Source organism: Emydura macquarii, unplaced genomic scaffold (genome assembly GCF_026122565.2).
Source record: "Emydura macquarii macquarii isolate MOO-44397 ecotype Brisbane River unplaced genomic scaffold, CSIRO-AGI_Emac_v2 contig_1253, whole genome shotgun sequence".
NCBI lineage: Eukaryota > Metazoa > Chordata > Testudines > Chelidae > Emydura > Emydura macquarii.
In genome coordinates this window covers 69,934,284-69,960,090 of record NW_027131390.1, presented here as the reverse complement: position 1 = coordinate 69,960,090, position 25,807 = coordinate 69,934,284, and the positions used below count along the sequence as shown (strand labels likewise).

The window sequence follows — 25,807 nt, the reverse complement described above, 5'->3', positions numbered from 1 at the left end:
TCTTGACTTTTAATATTAATGTCAGGTTTATAAGATGTCAACTACAGTATGCAGTTTATTTAATTTACTTTCTTAGTTTATCTTATGAATACCATTGGTCTCCTATGCAGTCTTCATGTCATCATGACTCTAAATAGGATTTAATTCATTTAATAACAGCTTACTTTTTGACCAGAGATGTACAAATGATACTATTAATTATCTTCCTTCTATAATGATCAGCAAATCATAGTATCACTGACACATTCTGAAATATTTAAAATGCTCAGGCAGTCACCTACTGGTAAGATACCCTCTGCAAACAGCAAGCAAAGCAAGCACATATATTTACGGAGTTACTTTTACATTGAAAAAACACCATATCAGATATACCTTGCCTTTTTGTTACCCCATCTGATATTTCCACGGTAATAACTAGAATACGAATGACATACACACAGAAATCGTGCCAAACATGTAAGCATCTATTACGGATATCTCAAAGCTATCCAGAAAAGTTTAATAATAAAATCATGCTCACCTCTGCTAGGAAGTCCACTCCACATCACAGCAATGCTATTTAACCAGCTTAAATAGCAACCAAATTAGATAAACAAAACTTCCAGTATGTGACCAATATGATCTACAGTGCTACAGAGACTTGGCTCCAGCCCTGATCATCTGTGTGACAGTACACTGTTATACCAATGCAGCTTCAAACCTTCCCAGATGCTGGCTTATTGCATTGCTCATTGAAAATCCTTTACACTCTGGCAACATTTTAGGGAAGGAGCACAAGCACACTGAGTCATTTGTTAAGAAAGCAAAGCAATTTCAGTTCCATATCTTCATGCGTTCTGAAACACAGAGCACTATCAAAGTAGTAGTCTGAGATGGATTTATACTGAGAAACAGGCAACCTAAGCCTTCATTATCAATGCATGAAATCAGTGACTGTGATCAAATTCAAGCAAACCATAAAAAGGATATGATTATGAAAGGCTCTACAGAAAGGCTCCAAACCACACAGAATGAAGAATCATCTATCTAAATTGTGTAAATGTTAAAAATAGCTCTGCCTTTTCCACATCGAATAGGAGACAGAGGAGAATCAGCAGCCCATATTCAGATGAGATTTATCATTGGAAAAGTCTGACATAAATAAATAAAAAATAATAAAAGTAAATTAAAAAAATAAAGAATAATTCCTGGAGCTCTTTTGCATATGAATAGAAGCACTCAATTTTACAGTTATGCAGAGGATACAAAATCAGCATAAGAAAGCAAGAACATTCACAGATGTCTCTAATATAAAGAGTAAATGTAAATATTTGGAGGAAAAAAACTGGAGTACTGACCTAGACCAAGATCTTCTGTACAGTAGGGCATACTAAATATTTTCAGAGATAATTCAACAACTAAATGCATGCCAGCATATGACAAAGCATTTTTGTTTTGTGCTTCGATTACTTCCTAAAGGACATTTTCCCATTTACCCCCACTGACTTCCCTATATGTAAATCTTTCCTGTGTTTACATCTGCTTCATGGAGGCTCTCTTTCCCCACAAAGAAGTAAGGGGGAATATATACAAGATATAAAATATAGATACACAACATTGTTGCAGCAGAAATAAACTGAGAGACTAAGTTTGCAAAGCAAAAAGATACATGAGTTTCTGTTAAACAATCTCACAATTATCCAAACACAATGGGGTACTAGTAGTTTGTGTAAGGGAAAGCATGGAAAGTTCTGTTCTCAGAACAAGATACACACTGTATGTTAATTGGCATCCACTTTGTGTGTGTGTGTGTGTGTGTGTGTGTGTGTGTGTGTGTGTGTGTGTGTGTGTGTGTGTGTGTGTGTGTGTGTGTATGTGGTAAATCAGAGGTGTTGGGGTTGGTGTTTTTTAAACAGCTAAATGACTATCCACAATAATCATCGTCTTACATTTATATCACCTTTCATCCCACAGGATTATAAACACTCTACAGACATAGCAATCTGACATATAGAGAGAGGACCCAGTCTTGCAATAGGATCTGTGGGGGAAGACACTCATACCCATGCAGAGCCTTCTCTGACTGCATTGGGTCTCTGCGGTGGTGTAGTGTCTATCCATACAGGTCTGATTTCAGAATTGGGGCCCATAGCCTGAACAGAGATCATGTCACTCACCACTATTGCAACCACTTCCAGGCAGAATGTGGCCAGGTTTAACAGCAAACTACGTCACATGATTTAGGACAGGAAGTGAACATCTCTTTATCCAAAGGAGGGCCCTATTATAAATTCATCACCAACATATAACTCCTACTTGGAAGAATTGCCTGAACAATTCAGGAATAACATATGTATAATAAATTTATATTTAGCCTGTGACTAATGCAGAACAAAAAACCCCAAGAATGTTATGTCCAATTCTTTCAGCTCCAGTCCCCAATTTTGCATGTACAAATATGCCAGGTGTCTACCCAATATATGTGCCCAAAGCAGCTGCATGTCCAGTCCTAGAAAGCACAAAATTAGAGGATGACATTGGACAATTAGCACTAAAACTCCTAGTTAGTCAAAGGGGTATTCCTCCCCCTCCCCCCCCCCCCCCTTTTCTGGGGAATTTTTGAATGTTCTGCTTCAATACTTCACCAACTGCTAAAAATGAACCTTAACTAACCAATAATGGAGAAGTAAAAATTCCCAAGAGGTAACCTGAAGATTAAATTTATGCACTAGCCCTAAGCTTTACTGCTACCAGCTCCATATCTGGATACAGATCTGGATACAGAAGGATTCACAGCTCACCCACAACAAACCTCTCCCATCGATTATATTTGTATAGCTTCTGGGCAGGGTCTACCTTGCACAGAACAGACCCACAGGCTGCAGCAAGCAGCAGGAAAAAGGAAACATTTTTTCAACTACCACATATTTTCTAATATAGTTACCAGTAGTTTTACACTACACCATTTTCAGCTTTGAATCAGGAATTATGGATATTATTCATAGCTATTAGTATCTTAGTTAACACTTGTTATGTAAATAATACCTCAATTATTTATCACCACAAAACATGTTTTGCTGATAAATGTAAGTGTACCAAAACAATATAGTGAAGTCCCTTCTTAGTTTCAAAATGGTTGATGACTGCTCTGATAAGACAAACAACAGTGACAGACACACACACACACACACACACACACAAATAAATGTATGCATGGCTGGAAAATATGCTGATTTAGGCAATATTTCATTTTCACCAGAACAAAATAAATTCTGAAGATACTTAAGTAGCAGAAATAAAGTGGTGCCCTCAACTGAACAAAATCTGGTTGGACAGACGACTGTACAATAGTTAAGGGTCAGAAATGAGCACTGCCTCTAGACCTCATTTAAATTAAATTAAATTTAAATCTAAATTACATTAATGGAATTAAAGATATGAACTAATAATTTACTTGAAGGCCAAAATGTCCCCTTCTGCTAACCTAGCCCAGTAAGTCTCTTGCACGCATTGAAAGCACCAGTGTGGAGGGGGTGGAGTGCCAGCTCTGCAGCATCATGCCCCCTACTCAAACCCCATGGAGCTTCTTTTTTTGAGCTATTATACATGGGGTTTGGGCTTTACATAGCAGAGGAAGGAGGGTTAGAAGTAGCATTGACTAGGTTCTGCATCCTTCTCCCCAGGTACGTGCCTCCCTCTTAGAGCAAATGATATGGTGATACATATATAGTAGTCAAGCTTTGAAAAAAAAAATAACAAGGGTTAAAACTAACTAAATGGAAGCAGGCAAAATTGAGATTGAGAAAATGTACTATACTAGGGGTAACAGCGCCTAGTAACAAATCCCTCCTCCCCCAAAACACAAGCTATGTGCAGTAAAACCATGCTATCATGCTCCATTTTCCTGTCCTTCTCTGTCCCATCTCTCTATTTAGGGATATTCCAGTCCTGCAGACACTTACCACATGAATAACTTTACCCTAGGAGAATAGACTTTATTATCATTTAAGCTCTTCGGGGCCGAGGCTGTCTGGAGCCTAGCATGCTATTGGACACTCACTAAAATAAACTGACAATCTACAATAATTAGATCACAGTCATTTTTCTTCAAAGAGAAAACTAGAAAGGCGTTTAAGGCCTGGTTCAATAAGATTACTGAGAGATTTAGATTCTGATCTCCAACAAGGCAGTACAAATCAGCCCAATGTGGCACAGAGACAAAAGCTATGGCACAGCTGAGGATTTGGAGCTGTATATTCAGATTTCAATTTAGGGTCAGACTCTGCTCACAATTAGAACATGGAGAGTAACTCCACTGAAGTCAATAGTGTTAGTCACTCCAGATTTACACTGTTGTAACTAGGCATAGTCTGTCCCTTATCCAGGCTTTCTGTATTGACCTTACAAAATTCTGCTCACCTATTTACTCACCAGAGACAAGTAATTTCTTTACACCCAAGATTTTATTTTATCTCAGCTTGCCCTCCAGTACCATGGCAAAGGTGGATGGAGCAGATGATGTGGCTGAGCTACTACATCCAATCTTCCAAGGTTTCCTTACAGTAATTTCAATTTTTCACTGATAGCCTCAGAGACATCTTAACTATGGGCAGAATTCATTAAGATGATACTTTTCGTTTTATAGGGTTCTTAAATTTTATTACTATGTGTTAGATCCTGCAACTGTCATAAATGTAGATACTGTTATAGGGTTAGATCCTGCAACTAAAATCTACCTATGTGCTCCCCTAATGTCCTCCCCTTAATGGGGACCCACTAACATGACGGGGAATGGCCAAGATCGTCAGGGATGCAACCCCATGCTCTGGGTGTCCGTAAACTTTTGATTGCCAGAAGCTGAGACTGGACAACTGGGGATTGCCCTGTTTTGTTCATTCCCTCTGAAGCATCAGGCACTGGTCACGATCAGAAAACAGGATACTGGGCTAGCTGGACCATTAAGCTGCCCCAGTATGGCCACTCTTATGTTCTTAACGACCTGTAAACTTGCTTTTTCTGACACCTGCCAGGATTGGATCTTAAGAATTCTTGAAATATTTACTAACTTTGGACATATATTTCCAGTTTTAACACAAGCAAGGCAGAAACCACAAGGGGACTCCCCCATGCCAATATCCCAATAAGCATTTTGGGAAGCGACACCACTGCTAGATAAGCCACCTATCCAAAAGGGAATGGGGTGGAGTAGAATGAAGCCATTCATAAAACCAGCAACAGTACAAATATAACACATATCACTGCTGTTCTGCAAAAAGTATTCATAAAAAAGGTTATTTAAAAAGACCACCACTACATACAGCAACAGAACTTAGCACAGAATTAGCAGAATGGTAAATCAAATATCTGTGGCAAGCCTGCAGCACCATCTTGTGGGAACTTTGCATTGCTACAGTCACAGGGGTTTTCACCTCCACAAAACACTAAGAAAAAAGGAACGACAAACATTTTCTAAATTACTGTGTGTATTACATACAGATAACCAGGGTGAACAGTTTTCTACTAGTCAGGTTAGTACTAGATTTCCTCCAACTGGATTTCCTCCCTCCCCACCAACACATTTGTCCCAGACACCAAACATATTTGTCCCAATATGATGTTCCAACTATGCATTTTCAACACCCATTTAGAGGGATTTCTCTCTCTTCTGTTCATCCTTTCCTTTTTACCTCAAATTCCATTTCTTCTCTTCTATCCCTCCTACTCTCTCTCACTGTTTTTCTTCCATAGACTCATTTCTTCCTTCCTAGCTATACTTCCTCTCTCCCTTCCATTTTCTCTCTATAGCTCTTCCTCATCATTCTCTCTCTCTGACCACCTCCCTCATTCCCACTCAATCTCTTCCCCTCCTCCCTCACATCTACGTAGTCTGTCTCCATGACTCCTGCTCCCAGTTGTAGTCACTCACCAGGTATCTGGCACACCAGGGAATCCTGGAACTTCTTGTCTGGGTTGCTGGCATTATCCAGAGTAGGCTAGATCTTGGACACTCCCACGTCTTCCCACCACTACTACTGCCACTGTGCTCTAAGAAAGGCTGGTCTCTTAAACATAGCTTTGTCAGGGCTTACTGTCACCTCCTCCTGCTGCAATTATGGAACTCTTGGACAGGCCCATACCAGAACTTCAAGATGCATCCCACTTCTTGTTTCCACTTATGGAAACTTATGAAAGCATTCCCATTTCCAGCTGCACATGTACCCTATACCCTCCCTCTGTCCCTACTATGCACACCTGCAATGCTGCAAGCTTCTAGTCTGCAAGAAAGCAAGGATTTTTACAGGAAGTTAGAGAAAGGCCATTAATGATGGTTCTGCAGGCAAAACATACCAGTTATGAATACTGCCTCAGTCTGACCCCTAGAACAGTGTTTCTCAACTTTTTTAGTAGCAAGTACCCCCTAACTTCTGAAAATTTTAATAAGTACCCCAACGCTCAATTTTCCACAGGATTTTATATTTACAGACTAAGGTGAACTATATGTTGGAAGAAGGACTGAGTATATAAGGCCATGATATGACAGATGTCAGATCTAGTGTGGGTAGGGTTACCACCTTTACATCGGGGTGCACAACTCAAGTATGTACCTGGGCTAGAGGTGATGTTGGCCAAAGCTAGGAGACTGAGTGGCATGCCAATGCTGGTGAACATAAAGCACCGCGCCAAATTTTTTGCCATAGATTTGAGAGAAGGAAGTGGTGAGAGAGACAGGGAAGGCGGGTGAGAGAAAGAGAGAGACAGACAGACAGAAAAAGAGGGTAGTAAAATCTGGGGCTGTCATAGTTGTCAATTTCACTGCTCAGCTAGAGCAGTGAAATTGACAAGTTTTCTGGGCACTGGGCTTTGAGCCAGGGAGAGAGACTGCCACCTGGGCAAGTTGCAGGCGGCTGCCACCTGCCTCCCAGCTAAGAGCTTGGACGCGGTGGGAAGCGGGGGTCTGCTGCCCACCTCCCCCAGAAGCTGGCAGCTACCGCCTGCCTCCCAGCTGGGAGTTGTGACAGGGTGGGAAGTGGGCAGCTGCAGCCTGGCTTCCTGGGACTGTGGCAGCTGCCACCCGCCTCCCAGTTGGGAGCTGTGACTGGGCGGGAAGCGGGGGCTGCCGCCCACCTGCCCTTCATTCTGTTTTTCTCAGAGTACCCCCACTACCTGTGTTTTGTATACCCATGGGGTAGGCATTCCACAGGTTGAGAAACTATGCCCTAGAACACAGTCCTAGCAAGTTGGGTGGCTACTAACACAAATTCACCACTAGCATTACAATACAAACCCTGACCTCCTCTATTTTTTTTTTTTCTAGTGAGATGGTGGATGGTACATTCCCGCTCAGAGACATAATGCACTTTCTTCAATGAAATCTTAAGACAACATCCACCAACTGATCAGCCATATTATCTGTCACCTACTGAAAGCCCTCCAACTTTGACCCACTGTAGACACTACCTCAATGCAATGGAAAAGTCCAAGAGTATGTATTTTGGATTCAACCAATAAAATAAGCTTTTATAAGAAGTTCACTAAAAGTTGCAGAATTATAAAAAAGTATTGCATCTTTCCTCTGAAACTTTTAAACTGTCCTGAAGAATCTGAGAACTATGCTGGATCACAGAATTCTATAGGTTATAACAATAGGTTATTAAGTCTTGGAGGACTTTTCCATAGGGCAAAACTACTGTAACTATGCCTTTTCCTGTTATTTGAAGTTGTAAACACCACACACACTGCACATTAGCAGTCAGCTGGATGCTTGAAAAGAACTACTAAGCAAGGACTGTTGAGATTACCTGTCACAGGGAAAACCTCATCATAGGAGGAGTAAGGTATTTTCTCTTTGTTTTGGAAGTCTCAGGAGCGGGCCTAACTTTGTGGACAACCTTGGCCTGGGGTAAATGAGAAGGGAGCTGAGACACAACAAGGGTACATAGTTTGGTTCCATCAAATGGGCCCAGGAACATATGATTGTTTTAATGGAACTGCAATCTTCACTGAAGATTTCCACACTTTCAGCATGTATGTACAGTCACAGCTGATAACCTTTGGTTCTACTGGAATATTATTCATTTTGTGGAGTCGGGAGGAAAATGACTTCTTTCAGGTACTTGTTAAATGGTTTTCAGAGGTGAACAATCCGTTCTACCATCCTGCAAAGTGCCCATATATACTACAGTGAATGGGTACTTTAGAAAGGCATGTGGTAATAAAGTATGGGAAGGAGCATGTGTTTCTTTCACACTTGGAATGAAGTCTGCCTACTGGTGAGGTGAATATAATTGTTTTTACCATCTGCACAAATTAATTCCCATTTCTTTGGCTAATGTTACGTTGTAAATAAAAATACAGCTCCTTATTGCCCATTGCTGCATGGTCGTAACCACTCCAGGGAAATTGATTAGAGTAGAATGTGGGATGTCAATTTTTTGGTAGGGAAAAGAACAGTTTCACTCTTCTTTTTCAGAAACACTTCTTTGAGAATTGCATTCCAGTAAATACACTGGCTCCTAGACCAAAGGTATATTTTATAACAGAGTATGAAAGGCTTTATGTTTATGTTTTTTTTCCCCTTTTACCTATAATGAAGTTAACGTAATTCAACTATACAAATAAAATGCCTCATTCTTATAGCAGCAGGCACTATATTTACTAATTTTACTGATCTGTAAATATAATATATTTCTGAAGCAAAAAGACCTGTGGTGGATACAATTTGATTACCAAAACAAATATTAATTTCAAGTAAAGTATAATTTAGTGAAGCAACTGATCTTGATTTTTACATGCAGATGTGGGTAAAGGTACCCATTCAGGGCACTCTCAAAGAGCTGCAGGCAGCTGGGATGTAGACTGCCTAAGGACAAAACAGTGTAGGAGACAGAGGATCAAGGGTTACAGTTTCACGTTACTTAAATTGCTCACAAAGCAGCACAGGTACACAGCTCAAAGAAATCAAAACATACAGGTCAAACAAACACTCTAGGAGTTGCATTTTCCAGCAACACACAGGGATAATTTTTTTTTATTAAATTATGGTGTCTCACTCATTCAGAATAATTTTGCAAAATTTCACAATGAACCAAGTTTCACTGTGACTTTGAATTTCATCATTTTCAAACACATGCCTGGTTCCAACAGTATGACATCCAAGAGAGACACATTCCATCCTTAGGTTCAAAATAAACCAAAACATCAGAACCAACACCAAACCAAGGAGACAGAAAAAGTCAAGCCAAAGGAACCCAAAAAGAAGAGGAAAAAAAGAAAATGTAAAATAGCAATGGCTTCTCTCTTCAATCCAGCGTTCCAAAATTTTCAATTTAACCTTTTAAAGTAGCTCTGGTATTTCTTAAATAAAATAAATAAATCCTTTCTATGAAGATTTGGAATCTGTCCCTTGATCAATACTTATGTGCTAAACATTAATAAGCAGCTACTGCGCCTTCTCTAGACAGCAATTCTTAAGAACTGTACCTTTTTTACATTTCTGTCAGCACAAGGAAGAATGATGGATACCCCTCTTTTAAAGGGACCTGCAAAGGATGTTTTTAAAATATTGGACTTGAGCCCTCTCTTTTTCTTTAGGAGGTAGAAAGGCAGCCTGATTTTTTCCCTTTAATAAAACAGAGAGATGGAAGACTTGTGCTTTAAACAAACAGAACAAAACAAATCATAGGATACAGAAGCGGGTTACTATTCTGGCCTGTTTAAAAGCCTACATCACAGAGAATAGCTTGCTACATCTTTAGATACAGACATTTTTGAATATTCCATACCTTAAATACTTAAGGTCCAATTCTGCAGTCCTTAAGCAACACAAAATGTTGCCTGAATAAGAGCTGGACCAACAGAAAGGAATCAACATGTTCAATGCTGCAATTAGAATTGTATCAATACATTTCTATTAGTGCTTTGTAAAATGAAAGACTGAATAATTTCCTTTCACAAAAATGAAGACAATTCCAGTTGTATTTTTTTAAAGGAAACAAATATAACAGTGGCCATGACAATATAAAGGGTAATAATAATAATTAATAGTAGTATTCTGTATTACTAATAATTAACATTGTATATGGAGTATTAAAAAAGCTTAACTATCTCTGCAAGTTTGTTTGTCTTTTTCTGACCAGAAATCAGTATCTCTCTCATATATTAATCAAGTACCTGTGGTTGTGCTTGCAAACAAAGTGCCCGTAGTTGTGTTTGTAGGTAGTTTCCCATTATTCAACTGCTTCACTCTTTTCAGGTGAGATTTCCCATTGTAATGAACCTGAGCCTGTGCTGCAGAGTTCAGCTGTATATTGCACACTTCACAGAAGGAAAATAGTATCTTCTTTTTTTCTTTACTTAATTGATAGTCTGGTCTATCATTCCTCAGTCCTTTCTCTTCAAAGCCCCGAAGAAAAGTTGATGGATTCATAATTCCATCTTCAAAGATGTGGTCATGACTTATTGGGTGCTTCATACCTACAAAATGAACACAGTATTGTTGATGCCAGAAACTAAATAATAATATTTACTCCTACATCAAAATCATACTTTTAAAACTTATTTCTTATGTACTGAACATTGAAGACCAGGTTCAGTCCAAAAAATAAAAAAAAAATTCCAAACTGCAGTAATATGGAACTCTCAATGAACAATAAAACTCATTACAGTAGAACCTCAGAGTTATGAATGCCAGAGTTATGAACTGACTGGTCAACCACACACCTCACTTGGAACCGGAAGTACACAAAAATTTAATAAAATGGTAAGCCAAGGTAAGGAAACTGCTTCTGTGCTTATTTCATTTAAATTAAGATGGTTAAAAGCAGCATTTTTATTCTGCATAGTAAAGTTTCAAAACTATATTTAGTCAATGTTCAGTTGTAAAACTTTTGAAAGAACAACCAGAACATTTTGTTCAGTGTTACGAACAACCTCTGAGGTTCTACTGTATCTTGTTCCACCAATTCTCTTAAAAACAAAAAAACAAAAACAAAAAAAAAACCCACACACACACACAGTTGGAGTTTTTCCTTCCAGCAGCGATTAAGATTACTTTGTTATTTCCCCCCCTCTTCATTACAAATAGGTCTGATGCTTTTTGCTTGCTGATACATACAGTAGTGCACAAATTCCTAAAGTAGTATTAGACCAAGAGGATGATGGACAAAAGATGCTGATGAAATTTTGGGGACAATAGAATATTTAAATAAATAAGGATAATGAATACTTGATCTTTTATAGCACCCAATGATCTCAAAGCTTTGCAACAATATTAATTATGCCTCAATAGACCTGTGAGATACTGCAATATAATTTTTTTAACAACAAAGCTAGAGGCTAACTAGGTGAGGAGAGGGAGCTAGGCACTATACAAATGTACAATAAATGACAGATCCTCTTGCAAAAAGCTTACAATTCTCATGATTTCCATAGGGCTTAAAAATGCACTTGCCCCTAGCGAGTAGGAACCTTGCCCTGTCAAATGAGGAAACCTACAGACATTTTTGCTGAATTTACGTTTTCATAAAAGAAAAACTGGAGTGGTGGGAGAGTTTCAAGTCTTTGTGGTTGTGAAGATAACATTCCAAATACAGCCCAAGCTGCATAAGAGACACCCACTTGTTCCTTTCCTGAGCCTATAAATGTCCAAGTTCCATGCCTCTGCTACTCATAGCTTTGCCAAAGAAAAATTAACATAAAGCTGTTATTCACCACCTTGTGGTCAGCAGCTGAACTATCAAGAATCATGTCAGTTTCATGCTGTTTGGGAAAACTATGGGTATGCCTACCATTTGTTTACATAGGGATTAAAAAAAACCCAGGCTGGCCCAGGTCAGTTGATTCGGGTTCAGGCTCTGGGGCTGAAAAAGCAAACGTTCCCAGAGCTCAGGCTTCAGCCCGAGCCCAAATGTCTACATGGCAATTTTTCAACCACAAAGCCTAAGCCCCAAAGATCCAGGCCAGCTGCAGCCATGCTGTGGGTCTTTTATCCCTGTGTAAAGATAACCTACACTTAAATGTAAACCCAGGGTTCAAACTCAAGCTTAAGCCTAACCCCACTTCTGTCTACACAGATCACACTAATCTAGGACTTGGACCCAGGATCCCAGGACTCTAAAGGTATGGAAGGTCTCAGCCTGAGTCAAGCCAGGACCCAGGTTTCAAGCCCTATTGCTTTGCAGGGTAAATGCAACCCAACTGGACCTATGCTCTGGGAGCCCTCCAAAAATATCCCACAATCCCATGGGCCGACTTTCTACATAGTCAAGTTTAGTGGACAATCAAGTTTTCTCTGCACCATGAACAAAGGACTAGAGCGGACACATTTTTGGTATGCACTAGGCAGTCTGGGAAATGGGTGGTTGGACTCAGGCCCATATAATGCATTGTAGACACTGGAGCCCCAGGTTAGGACCCAGTGTTCAATAATTCCTAACCTGGGATTACAAATGAGTCTGAACACACAAGCTGTATGTTAAACCCAGGGTCTGGTAATTCGATTTCCACTAACCTTGGGCTTACATTGCAGTGTAGAAATACCCTAAGAGAGCAGCAGAGTTAGGCATCAGATTCATTCATAAGAACACAAAAAAAAAAAAACACGATTAGAGGAGGGTAGCGTTAGAGATCTCTTCCGATGCACCCCAACTGCTTTACAGCAGCTAAGAGGATGTGGATGCTAGGAGAAGAGAAAGTTCTTTCACCACTCCAGGAGCTAGAGTATCATACTGATCATGACAGCTCTATATTATATACATGCAGTTCCATACATACAGTTCCATCTTATATACTAGCCAGAAGCGGATATAAAATAGAGAATCAAGCCTGTCCCAAGGACCTCATTCTATTCCTTCCAAGTACAACTGTGCTACTCTGAACCTCATGAATGAGTGGTCTTCCTTTCCTCACCCAGTCTTCCATAATTAGCCGATGTTAGTAGGTTAGTCATCTGTGTCTGGTAAATATTTTGAGCCAACATTTTAGGAATAGAGAAAAAGAGGTTTTCCTTATCTAAGTGAAACAACAAGTCGTTTGCTGGGATGAAAATATTTCAACTCACTCCCAAATCTTGCTTTAACCACTACAGAATGGTATCATCCTTACATCCTTTTTGGCACTTGTAGAATTTTTCTTAAGGCACGACTTTACTGATAACTATTCTTAAATAATCTATTTCTTCTGCAGAATATTATGTTAAAGATGATATATATCAAATTCCCCTCAAAAACAAAGTCAAGAAAATTAACAGCATCATAGCTGTTAATAAAATGTATGCATATTGAATAATGCATGCTCAAAGACTCTTATTAAAAATCATTTTAGTTTCACAGCATCTAACTACTTTTCAGATTAAGAAACACCGATCACTTCTGAACTTGCAACCTAGGCTAGGCACTGTCACACTAAATCATTTAAGTATATGTATCATATTTCAAGGCAAGCAACCAAGATCCCTGACTCATCTGAGTTTACAAGACGTTTTCATCTGAAAATTTAATCTGTTTGCAGCTTCAGTATTTATATCTTTTCCATTTCAATTTTTCATACGTTAACTAACTTTCTTTTACTCTATTTCCTGTGTAATAAGATCTCTAATGTACAAAAGTGTTGAACTTTTGGTTTTCTGAATTATCACTTTTATTTAAATATATTAGTTTTTATATTTAACTTGTTCATAAGTATAGGTCATGCACAACTGTATTAATCTCATAATAAATTAGAGAGCACAGGTTAAGTAGAGCTGTTTGGATAATTTTCAGCAAAACATTTTTCTGCTGGAAGACATTGCTTACTCGAAACCAAAATGTTTCCCAGCAAGCTGTTAATGGGCCACTCTTATTTGAATGATCCCTGAGGATATGTACTAACTACTTATCCTAAATAATCTGTCCCACCTTGCAGTTAGCTGTGACAAGAACACAAGAACGGCCATACTGGGTCAGACCAATGGTCCATCTATCCCAGTATCCTGTCTTCTGATAGTAGCCAATGCCAGGTGCTTCAGAAGGATGAATAGAACAGGTAATCAAGTAATCTATCCCATCGGCGATTCCCAACCTCTGGCAAACAGCAATCCCTGCCTATCCTGGCTAATAGCCATTGATGGACCTATCCTCCATCAACTTATCTACTTCTTTTTGAACCCCATTATAGTCTTGGCCTTCACAACATCCTCTGGCAAGGAGTTCCACAGGTTGACTATGCGTTGTGTGAAGACTTCCTTTTATTCATTTTAAACCTGCTGCCTATTAAATTTCCTTTGGTGACCCCTAGTTTGTGTGTTATGAGAAGGAACAAACAACACTTCCTTTTTTGCTTCCTCCACACCAGTCATGATTTTATAGACCTCTATCATGTCCCCACACATCTTGAATACTGCATGCAGTTCTGGTTGCCTCATCTCAAAAAAGATATATTGGATTGGAAAAGGTAAAAAAAAAAAGGTAATTAAAATGATTAGGCATATGGAAAAGCTTCCATATTAGGAGAGAGTAGGACTTTTTCAGTTTGGAAAAGAGACGACTAATGTGCTCCCTTTACACGTGAAAAGTTTCCATCTGTATATGCATGGGGAGAGCCAGCTATTATACAACTTAAGATCATCCACAGAGTACAAAGAGAAGAACTAAAGCCTAACCTAGAATCCATGGGGACCTTCCTATCCATTCAAAACACACTGAACTCCAGATCCACATGTCCTGTTTCAGCTACTGGTTGGACAAAAGGGGTCTCTTTCAGACTCATAGCACAGGCCCACTATATACTACTGGCTGAACTTGAGGATCATAAGTTAGTCTACTTAAGTCAGAAATAACATTCTCTACAGTTTCCCCAGACATGAAGCTGGGAAGGAGCAGGCTGGTAACAAGTCATTGTGCACCTGGGCTGCCAAAAAATCCACAGACTGCTTCAGCTCCCCCTCTCAGATCTGCTTCTCCACCCCCATCGTTGAATTCTCCTTTTGGCTGCAACTGGATCTCTCTCTTTCCCAGCCCCAAGTGGGGAGCAGGGCACCATGGTCAAAGCAGCAAGACTGTGGATCAGAAGCTCTCTGAATATTTTGGTCTTTATTAGCTGATAGCCTAATTAATTAAAATTTCTCTCTCTAAAAGTAACATTGTTATTGTCAGCTTTTGATTCTGTAGGAGTTGGCTATGGCACAGTGTACCGCCCAAGTCTCAGTAACAGCAACTACACAAAGTAGAATTCCCATAGGCCAGGATAATCTGCACAGAGGGACTATGCACGTATGATGTGGCCATTATCAACCATAATAGAAGAATTACATACCAGTGCTGCTGTTTTTGCAGCTATGTGATTCTGAGCACCTATACTGCAGCTATTTACCCAAGGAGCTAGGATTTGACTAAAGGTGACTAGAAAATGATCAATATTTTCTTGTGAACATTTTTTAATTAAGTTTTTAATTGCTGAAATTATTGGGTTTTGAAATGAAAAACCAAAATCTGAAACTTTATCAGTTATTTTCAAAACACTTTCTTGCTCATTTTGTTCATTTCAGCTGACTACATTTTTAATGCATTATGTGGAGCATACCTCTCCCCTGTGGAAGCTTCAATGTGGTCATCTGAGTTCTCCTCCCTTGTCTCTTGAATAACTAAATTGTGCTTCACACAAGCTAAAATCCTTTTTTTTCCCCCTCCTCATCAAACATAGGCAGTAAAATGAAAAAAACGTAGAATCTTTTTTGGAAGATTCCTTAATGCACACAATTACCAGACTAAGAAAAACCAAAGTCATGATCTGTCTGACCCAATTCTGCAAGTAATACGGGAGTAAGAATAAATTAGAGAGATTTATGCCACCACATTAAAATTCTTAGGTGTCATGAGATACCCTGTTTGGATTTCTGAAACCACATTGCAGCCTCTCGCAGTTGGCAAAGAAATTCAAGCATGGACCTCCTTTGTATTTGAAGCTCAAGACAATTAGCCTTTCACTTTAGCTAATTTATTGTTTAAAGAGAGTTATATTTTCATAGGAGCTACAAAAAAGGACTATCTACATTTAACTCTTATAGGTGAGAATATGCAAATCTTTACTCAAAAGGAAATAAGCTTTTGGTTCCCCTAATGAATTAGTGATGGTTATATGAAGCATTCTTTTCCTGTGTATTGGCCAAACTTTTGTAACGCCCATTCCTAATTAGCTGATACTTCAAAAGACTACTACTCTAGAAATGTAATTAGATTAGCATACCTCTGTGGAGTCATGCCAGCAAAAGGAATACAGAAAAAGATATATTGCAACAACTTCCATATAAGCAAGCAAAATTCTCTCTTAAGTAACAGTCAAAAAAGAGTTGTGGGAGATACAGGTATAAAAAGTAACAAATGAAATAGATTTTCTGCATACTTGTGTTTTCAAAATGGTTTCTTCAATCCTAAACTTGTTGCTGTTGACTGAAATATGTATTGTACATCTCTTAGGCATTTACTATGGGTAAAACCTATCTCTGCGTAGATGGCCCACAGAAGTCTCTATGCATAACTCAAGTATAAGGGAGATCTTGCACTGGGCACCCACATTGGAGTGAATTTCATTCAGTAGTTTAAATGGGACATAGGGGCTTGCATGGTCTCTCTGCACTGCTGTGAATTTCACACTAAGGACAGGACTGGAAAACCCATTATGTAGATGCCTCCAGAGCATTACTCTAGAAATCTTTGCTATAGAAGGCTTTGGAAAACTCTTATTACCTCTCATTTTCCTATACAGTATTTAGTAAATATATCTAAAAATATATGAAAACATATGGTTTGCACCATCTGGGCAAAAAGTTCCACTGGGATACTGTGGTGAACAGCATATGCATAATGCCTTGTGCTTGGTATCCAACAGTGTTAAAAGAAGCACAGGAGAATTTTGAAGCCAATCCTGAAAGATCTCCCATATGTCTTGGGAACCATTTGCCTTTCTAAAGATCTGTTGCTTTTTTCTTTAGTCTAAATGAAAGGTATAAAGAATTCCTACAATAAAATCTCAGTTTTGTTCCTAAAATCCTCAAAGAGGCAGTATATTTTATCAGGCTTCCAGCTCTCCAGTACTACTCCCAGATATATCTAATCAAGACTATTTTAACCCTCCCCCACTACTCCCTGAGCATGTAGCACAGCTCGCAAAATACTGTAGTTTAAAATTGTATCGGAAGTTGGACTGTTAGGAGTTGCATGTGTGACTGACAAGGAATAAATGGTTAATGATATATACTTTCATGACATAATGGCCATGTTAGGTCAGCATACAGCTCACTAGCAAATACTGTTTTTGGCACCTTCATATTTTGATTTTACATATCTAAAAATAGAAGGGTAATCCACATGAACAGAAAGTCAGCTTGCTATTCTTGTACACATAAAACTATTTTGAATGGTATAGTGTGACAAACTGCTGACAGCATCTTCACTAACACATTTGAGGATATTTAACATTTGATTCTTTTTATACTGCAAAAACAGATGGTAGTTTCTCAACACAAACATTAGCTGTTCAGAAAAAGGTAATTCAGAAAATTAAAATTATTTGTGCAGCAACTGTTTTGCTTTGTTTTCCTTAAAAAGTGACAACCTGAATGCTGGTTAACCTAAAATTAGAAGTACTGGAACAGACTATTATCTTAATTAGCCTGGAGTAAATTGTAGAGTAATTCCATTAGAGAAAGTGGAGTTATTCTGGATTTAAATGGCATAAATGAGACCAGAATTCAGCCTTCTGGTTTGGTTTGGTTTGTAGTTGCATGTGCATTTTATTTTGTGTCAGCTCAATTTTTGTAGCTATCCTTCCGTCTCCAGTGCCTCTACCTATCCCCAAACCTTCTTCAGTACAGTACTTGAAAGAAAAGATGACCTTGCAGAACCCCCAGAAGGTTAATAAGTCTGGCCTCTAGTAAGCCATTTTGGACTCTACTGAAAATTATCTGTACTACTTGTAGCAGCACTGTTATATGCTCCTACATGATGCACCATTTGACAAGCTGATGGGCTGCTGCTTAGACACCTCTTTCATTTTATAAGCTGCTATTTATCGTAACAATTATTTATGGTCCACCATCCTCCTCCCTCTCTCTACTCCAAGTGACAGTACTCATACCCAAGCCAGTATTAAGTTTATTTATTCCAAATAAGATTTAATACACCAAATGCTGTATAGACAGCTAGAACCGGAAAAAACAAGAGGGTGGCTTTTGGAATAGGTCAAATTTAGAACTCATCAACCCTTTTAAGAACAATCACTGAAAAAAGAAAAACCACTCCGCTCTAAAATTAAATATTAAAATAAGTCGAATCAAAATATAATTTTAATTACTTAAATGTTTTCCAAATTGTTGATTTTCACAAAGTTGCAAATAATGTCAACACACACAAAGTTAAAGATATTATCCATTTCCACTGCTCCATTTTCCAAAATTGCTTATTACAGACCAGGAAACTGTAAGGCTCAACCTCCTATGAAATTTTGAAAAAAATGGTGGCTTACCATCACTGCCCTCTCCTATAAATACTGGATTCTCTCTAACAAGGGGGTTTTGAAGGATTGTTTTCTTTCTTTGATTTTAATCCTCTCACCAACATCCGCTTTTGTTATTCCCCTTAATTTCCTCTTGTGCCTCTTTCTTTAACAGTGTGCATCTCATTGCTCTTTAGGCCACAGGAGCCCTTCCTACAAACAACATGCTCATCAAATAGCATATGATGTCAATTAGATTTGTTTTCACTGATATTTACAAACTTAACAAGGAACAGAAACAACTGTATACAAGAAAAAAATCAATATCATATATATATATATAATGGAACCTGTCTTAAACAACCACTAAGGGGGACGGACGGACAGACACACACACACCCTAGTTTATTAACTGAGGTATTTTCAAGAAGATGGAGAACAGAATTGTACCATTATATTTGGAGATGGTCTCTCAAAACACGCAATTGCTTATTAAATCTCTTTTACAAGTTCTACTGTAAAGTGAATGCTAACTTTACTCTCCAATTAGAAAACAGAGGAGTTTCTCTAATATTTACAGATAAATGCTTGCGTTTAAAATTAGGAAATTCCAGCAGAGGGAAAAATGTGAGACCTTTTTTGTTGTTGCTAGTTTTTTTTTTTTTTTTAATTTTTTTGCATGAACCAGAGCAGCCCCGTACGTAGCTAAGGAGGACATGAATGGGTACTGCTCCCATGGAAATTTCTTTTCTTCCTCTGTAGAAATAACTCAGAAAAAGGAGAAATGCTCCTTTCAGGGTGTATGAGGGTGCATGGATGGGCTGACTAAAAATGAAATGCTCCTCTAGAACCTTTGATGGACTGTCCAATGACACTGCTACAGAGTCACGGGGAACCCCTAGATGTACTCTCAACCCTATTGCCAGTTATAAGACCTTTTGTTTCCTTGGAGGATGTATGCACCCCTGGCAATGCTGGTGGAATGGAAGCTGCTATGGTTTTTAATCAAATCTGGTTTTTAATCAAATGCACTCTCTCAAGGCAAAGGTTTAATGAAACAAGAAAACTGCTTAGTTTACTTGAACACAATAGCTGATTGAACTGCAGCAAGAAAGAGAAACTACAAAGTAATTTTTTTGTTAGTTCTATATTTCTATAACTACCAGGGTCCTCCGAAGGGAGAACAAAGGGTCTGAACCCCAAACATAGGCAATTGACTCAACCGGTTGTACACAACATTATTGCATATACATACATATCAAGTCAGCTCTCTTATAAAAGCTTGTAATGTTCTGAACCTCTATATATCTCATAATAACCAAACTGATTATGAATGTATGTATTTGTGTATATAAAACCATGCTCATAATTTGTGCTGCAACATTCAGCTGCACCCTCAATACAGAGAGGTGAAAATCAGACAGGGAGGGTCCACATCTGCCACCAGACTAGCTCCATGTACATGACAATGTACAACCTGGAAAAGACAATGGATGGACCATTAAAGTTAATGGGAAAACACTGAGAACATGAAATTGGATGGAAAAAAACCTACCCATGGAAAACTAAGGCCATGTCTACACTACAAGATTATGTCGACCTAATTTATGTCTGCATACAGCCACCGCAGGTATAAAATCAATTGTGTGTATGTACGCACACGCTTGGCTCCTTGTGTCAATGGTGCACGTCCTCACCAGGAGCACTTTTATCAACTGCATTGTCAGTGTGGGGCATTGTGGTATAGTCTAACTGTTGACGTAAGCAATGCAGTGTCTAGACTGACACTGCGTTGACTTAATTACACCACTCATGGAGGTGGTGTTACTAAATTAATTTAGACAGGCACTTATGTCAGCGGGAGCCAGATTTAAGTGAAGACACTTTCACAGCTCGGTCGCCTACAAGCAGCTTATGTTGACTTAACCATGAAGTGTAGACCAAGCCTAAGAAAGGTGGGAATTTTCCCCATCCTGAACAACCACAAATCACCATGCCAAGAGGAAAAGAGAGGGAGAAAAAACACAAAATAAAACTAAAACAGGCTCTTCAGCACCTATAAAAAATCCTTTATCTTGAGGAAAGCTCCAAAACTTGTTGTGGTAGATCCAGCATACAAATAATTTACTAATTTTATAACTTCATTTTATTCATTTGAAAGATGCAGCATCAACATTAAGATGTGCTACCAAAACAGTCAAAGTATTGCTCCAAAAATTTCAAGATTCCATAGTTACTGAGCACTTGTGAGGATTCCAAAGTGTAAATGAGTATCTGTGGTCCTAGACTGACCATAAGTTGATTGATCAAACCAGTGGTGAATTGCAAAGCAGATTTTCTGAAAAGAACTCAAAGTTATACAAAAGCTTATCAACAATCTATTCCACCAGCTCTTCAGACTTCTTGAAATTGGAATCACTGTATCTGTGTGTTTTGGTTGACTTGCTTAGATTAGATACGGAGAAGGGGAGAGTTGAAATGGCTGTATTTAAATGGATATGAGAAATGGTAAAGAATTTGAAGGAGTTCTAGGTTCTGTCAAAGAATTAAAGGAGGCTTTCCCATATGTTTTTAAAATATCTTTAGTGGTCTTATTGTTTGGAACATCAGCTGCAGCTTGTTGGAATTCCTTTTCTTGTCTGAAAAGAATTTTATCTCACTAAAAGAGGAGTATGACCCATGAAAGAAAAACCTGCCACAGGAAAGCGATTTGACTTCAAAACTGAACCTGGATGGATTGGTGGAGAAATTCAGATGCCATTATCCAAGAAGACTTCAACTTTAGTTTCATGAACAGTCTTTACATTACACAGCACTTTCATATTAGTATCTTGTGGTGGGGTGTCTGCCCCGCACTGGCCAGGAAGGGGTTAAAAGGGTCCTTGGAGAAGCAGCCAATGGGAAGGGACTGCAGGATAGTCAATCAGGGCCCAGAAGCCCAGTATAAAAGAAAGCTGCCAAGCAGAGCAGGGGCAGTCACTCCCAGGATCTCAGGGAGGGAAGGCTAGCTGCCCTGCAAGCTAAAGGAAGGCAGCACCCTGGACAAGTGCAGTGGCTGACCGCTGGGGCTCTGCATGAGCCGGAGGCCCTGATACAAAGGCAGAAGAGTTACTGGGCCTGTGGGTAAGTGGTCCATGGAAGTCTATTAAGGAGTTGGGGAAAGAGGCGGTTGAAGGTCGCTGCACACAGGGTCCCTGGGCCAGGGCCTGGAGAAGTGGGCGGGCCTGGGTCCCTCCCTGCCTCTCCCAGACCGCCAGTGGAGTGCTGGTGGACTGCAACGGCCACTGAAGTGGCAGAGTCAGGACTGTCAAATTCCTCCCAGAGGCAAGGGAAGGGGGAGGGAGAACACGGGTTGTGGCTTGGCTAGAGGGCCGAGTCCAGAAGAAGACGCTGTGGGTCCTGACGGTGGCAAGAAGGAAGAATGACGGAGCACGGGCCGAAGACAGGGCAACTGCTTGAGCTAATTCCCAGACCACCAGCAGGAGGTGCCAGTCCGGCAGTGAGTGCAGCAAGTCCATCACAGATCTATACTTTTGTATTTCTGAATCTTTTAATTTTTTGAATGCTTGAATATTTATTATACTGAATAATCACATTATTTTTATGAAAGAAGGAAGAAGGAAGAAGATACCTATTACAGTAAAAACGCTTCTGACAGACTGCGTTTTTCTGTATGTACCTGAACGTCTGAGGGCGAGTACAACAGTCCCTCTTGTCATGCAGCCTGCACTCTTTCCCCCATGTCAATGTCCTAGCTAAGGGGATGTAGCAGAGAGAAGTAAAAGGAGGAAAAAATAGATGACCAAGGCTTCCAGCAAAGTATTGGTACCTGGCTGTTACTCTCCCTTCACTCAAAGATTCTAGGAGGACACAAAGCCAATTTACAGAAACAAGAGTTACCCCACATTTTCTTAACATGTAGAATTCACCTGATTAGAACAAAAAAAGTAATGGGAAGCTACACAACAAAAGAATTCTGAAGCTTTTGTTGTATAAAAGGGAAGGCAACAGGATGGAAAGAAGTATCTCAACTGCACTGAAAGCAATTAAACAGGAACAATATCTCCTTCACAACAGAGGGGTACCGCATAAGAGCTCATGGAATCAAATGAGAACTTTGAGAACCACATAATAAGATCTGGGCTAGCTAAACAAAGGATTAGAGATAGCCACGACAGGGAAATCCAGACAGAGCACGAGACTGCTGAGCTGAAAAACATCAGTCCTCAGGACGTTACTGAATATGTGAAGAGGAGACACTTTTGCTCAAATCTCCAAATTACTGGAGCTCCTGAGGAAATCAATACCAGCGTCTTGGTAGAAGCACTAACAGGCTCTTGGAGCAGATGCCAGAGGCTCCAGATGCCACACTTGGGACTCAAAGAAGAGGCTACTCCAGGGGCCCTCAAAAGAATTCAGATAAATAGGTTGTTTGCATTTCCAGACAAAAAAGAGGTGCTAAATATATATAATCACATGACAAATTCGGAAGATGGGGTTACTCCATCCTCCTCTCAGTTTAGCCACAGGCTATCACTTTTGGGTATAATGTCAGACAACCAAACTAAAGGATTTTATATGCCAAAATAAAAAGAAACCTACAGTTCAATGGGACACATGAACCCTATGAAAATCTGAAAGATTATTATTGGGCTAATGTCACTCGAGCAGCTACTTACTGGTGCATCTTTCAACTTGAAACCCACTGGATAAAAAAGGGGATACATTCATCAGCTACACTGGTACCAATCCACAAATCCACTGAAGCCCATGGAGTTGCACTGCATTTATACCAGTACAATGGCAGAGTTTGGCCAAGAAAGTTTCCAGCTTATTAAAATTAAATTGTTAGTTATCCATCTGTGAACAGAGGTTGGCAAAGCACTGACATACAAAGACCTTACTATTCGCTTGATGGCTTTTGAAATCTGATAACCAAGAGATCTGGAATTATCTTTCCTCATGCACAGAGCTCTGGAAGTTGGACTGTGTTAGTGATCTGATCAAAAGATTAAAGACATGATTACTATGTCTTCACTATTTATTACCAAGTGTGTGTGTCCCCACAACAGATCCAGGGGAGGCACTGCCACATTTTCCAATTCTGCAGCTACATCCCTACACAGGGTTGAATTCAATTCCACATGGAAATAATAACTGAAGGCAGTCCATATAAAGGACTCATCAAATACATTTACAAAGCTGTAGTGGCTTTCTTCCACTGAAGGCAACACAAAGTACATTGGTAGAAAGAAAAAACATAGTACTGACTGAAAAGCAGTCAATATGTAGGAGTACACGTACAAATGTACCTAAAACAGCATCCAAGAAATTCAGATTGACACAATACACAGGACTCCTTAAAAAAGGATTTTCAGACAGTGCTTTCCCTTAGCACTGGAGCGAATACAAAGGCAGAGACATACCTCCATGTCTGGTAGTACTGCTCATGGAGTCTTAATTTTTGACTCATGATTCAACAAAGAAAATCACGTCGATATGATTGCAAAGAATTGGCAGGTGGACTCCAGATAAGCTGCAGCATCTGAATCTACACCTAAATCACTTGTTGAAACTGACTAGATTTCAAGTTGACAGTGTCACTTCAACTTAGTGACCTGCACTCATCTATTTTCTGTTCCAATTTTTCTTGTTAAATGTGAACTATAGCTTAATACATCATTGTTCATATTAGAATACATACCTCAATATGTAAAGATCTATGTGACTATATTAACGTTTTTGCTGGAATCTTCGTTTTTGACCCTGCAAACACGTAGGCATGTGCTTATCTTTCTGTGCTGAAAGTAGTCCCATTGAGCACGGCAGGACTAAGCAGTACTCAGTGAATTAAACATATCCACAAAACTTAGAAGAATGGAGGCCTTAATTTCTTCTGATTTTTATCTGTGCAACCATAACGTTGTACTAATGCAGTTTTTGGGTTTAATAAGGAGGAAGTCTCTCTGCAAAGAGAAATATAAATTAACTGATCACTTTAGCATTTTAGAAGCATTATTTGGTGGCATCTTTACATACTCATGGTCTTTATTTCATAACTGAAGTTTTTTTCAGTCTGAAGTTTAATAGGAAATACACCATTGAACTGTGAAAAATTTCATGCAGTTTTGTTTTCAGACTTTGTTCTTCACTAGTAACAAAACCCCAGAAGTATATGATTTGGAGAAACATACATATGAAGAGCCGGCATGGAATCTATATGGAATCTATATGGAATAGATGGCATATTCCAAGTCAGCCATATGAACAAGATGCCCAGACCAACACAGTTGAGGTTTTATTAGCTTGCTTTGAATGCCAGACATCTGACAACAATTAAGGATTTCAGTATTGGGACCCATCTCCCAATACTTGACCCTTCAAACAAATGGAAGACAGTGCATACGGAACTGATTAGGTTTCTTAATGTGATGGTGGATATGTTATCCATGTCTCACAACCATACAGAAAGTGTTAGGCAGTCATGCTTACAACTGATGTTTATCTTAGCATTTATTTTGATGCCCCTACCATTCTGTAGGCAGTGTGACAGCATTCCAAAGGCAGAGCTGACCTTCACTATGCGATGACTAACTGCATCAATTAGAATCATAGAATATTAGAGTTGGAAGGGACCTCAGGAGGTCATCTAGTCCAACCCCCTGCTCAAAGCAGGACTAACCTCAGCTATATCATCCCAGCCAGGGTTTTGTCAAGCCTCAGCTTAAAAACCTCTAAAGATGGAGATTCCTCTAGGTAACCCATTCCAGTGCTTCACCACCCTCCTAGTGAAAAACTTTTTCCTAATGTCCAACCTAGACCTCCCACCCTGCAACTTGAGACCATTGCTCCTTGTTCTGTCATCTGCCACCACTGAGAACAGCCTAGCCCCATCCTCCCTGGAACCCCCTTTCAGGTAGTTAAAGGCCGCTATCAAATCCCCCCTCATTCTTCTCTTTTGAAGACTAAACAAGCCCAGTTCCCTCAGCCTCTCCTCATAAGTCCTGTGCTCCAGCCCCCTAATCATTTTGGTTGCCCTCCGCTGGACTCTCTCCAACTTGTCCACATCCTTTTTGTAGTGGGGGGCCCAAAACTGGACACAATATTCTAAATGCGGCCTCACCAATGCCGAATAGAGGGGAATAATCACTTCCCGTGACCTGCTGGCAATGCCCCTCCTAATGCAGCCCAATATGCTATTAGCCTTCTTGACAACCAGGGCACACTGCTGACTCATATCCAGCTTTTTATCCACTGTTATCCCCAGGTCCTTTTCTGCAGAGCTGCTGCCTAGCTCGTCAGTCCCCAGTCTATAGCTGTGCATGGGATTCTTCCTTCCTAAGTGGAGGACTCTGCACTTTTC

At 39.5% G+C, this 25,807-nt stretch overlaps 1 protein-coding gene across 1 annotated transcript in view; it reads right to left on the bottom strand.

The window, feature by feature from the left end:
• Positions 1-24,210, bottom strand: part of ZNF385B (zinc finger protein 385B) — a 245,389-nt gene extending 221,179 nt beyond the window's left edge. Inside the window, exons 1-2 of the mRNA XM_067549093.1 lie at positions 24,149-24,210; positions 10,150-10,452 (exon numbers count right to left, since the gene is read on the bottom strand). Of these exons, the coding sequence (XP_067405194.1) occupies positions 10,150-10,450 (301 nt within the window). The 5' untranslated portion in view covers positions 10,451-10,452; positions 24,149-24,210. The remainder of the gene's footprint in view (positions 1-10,149; positions 10,453-24,148) is intronic.
• Between the last annotated feature and the right edge of the window lie 1,597 nt (positions 24,211-25,807).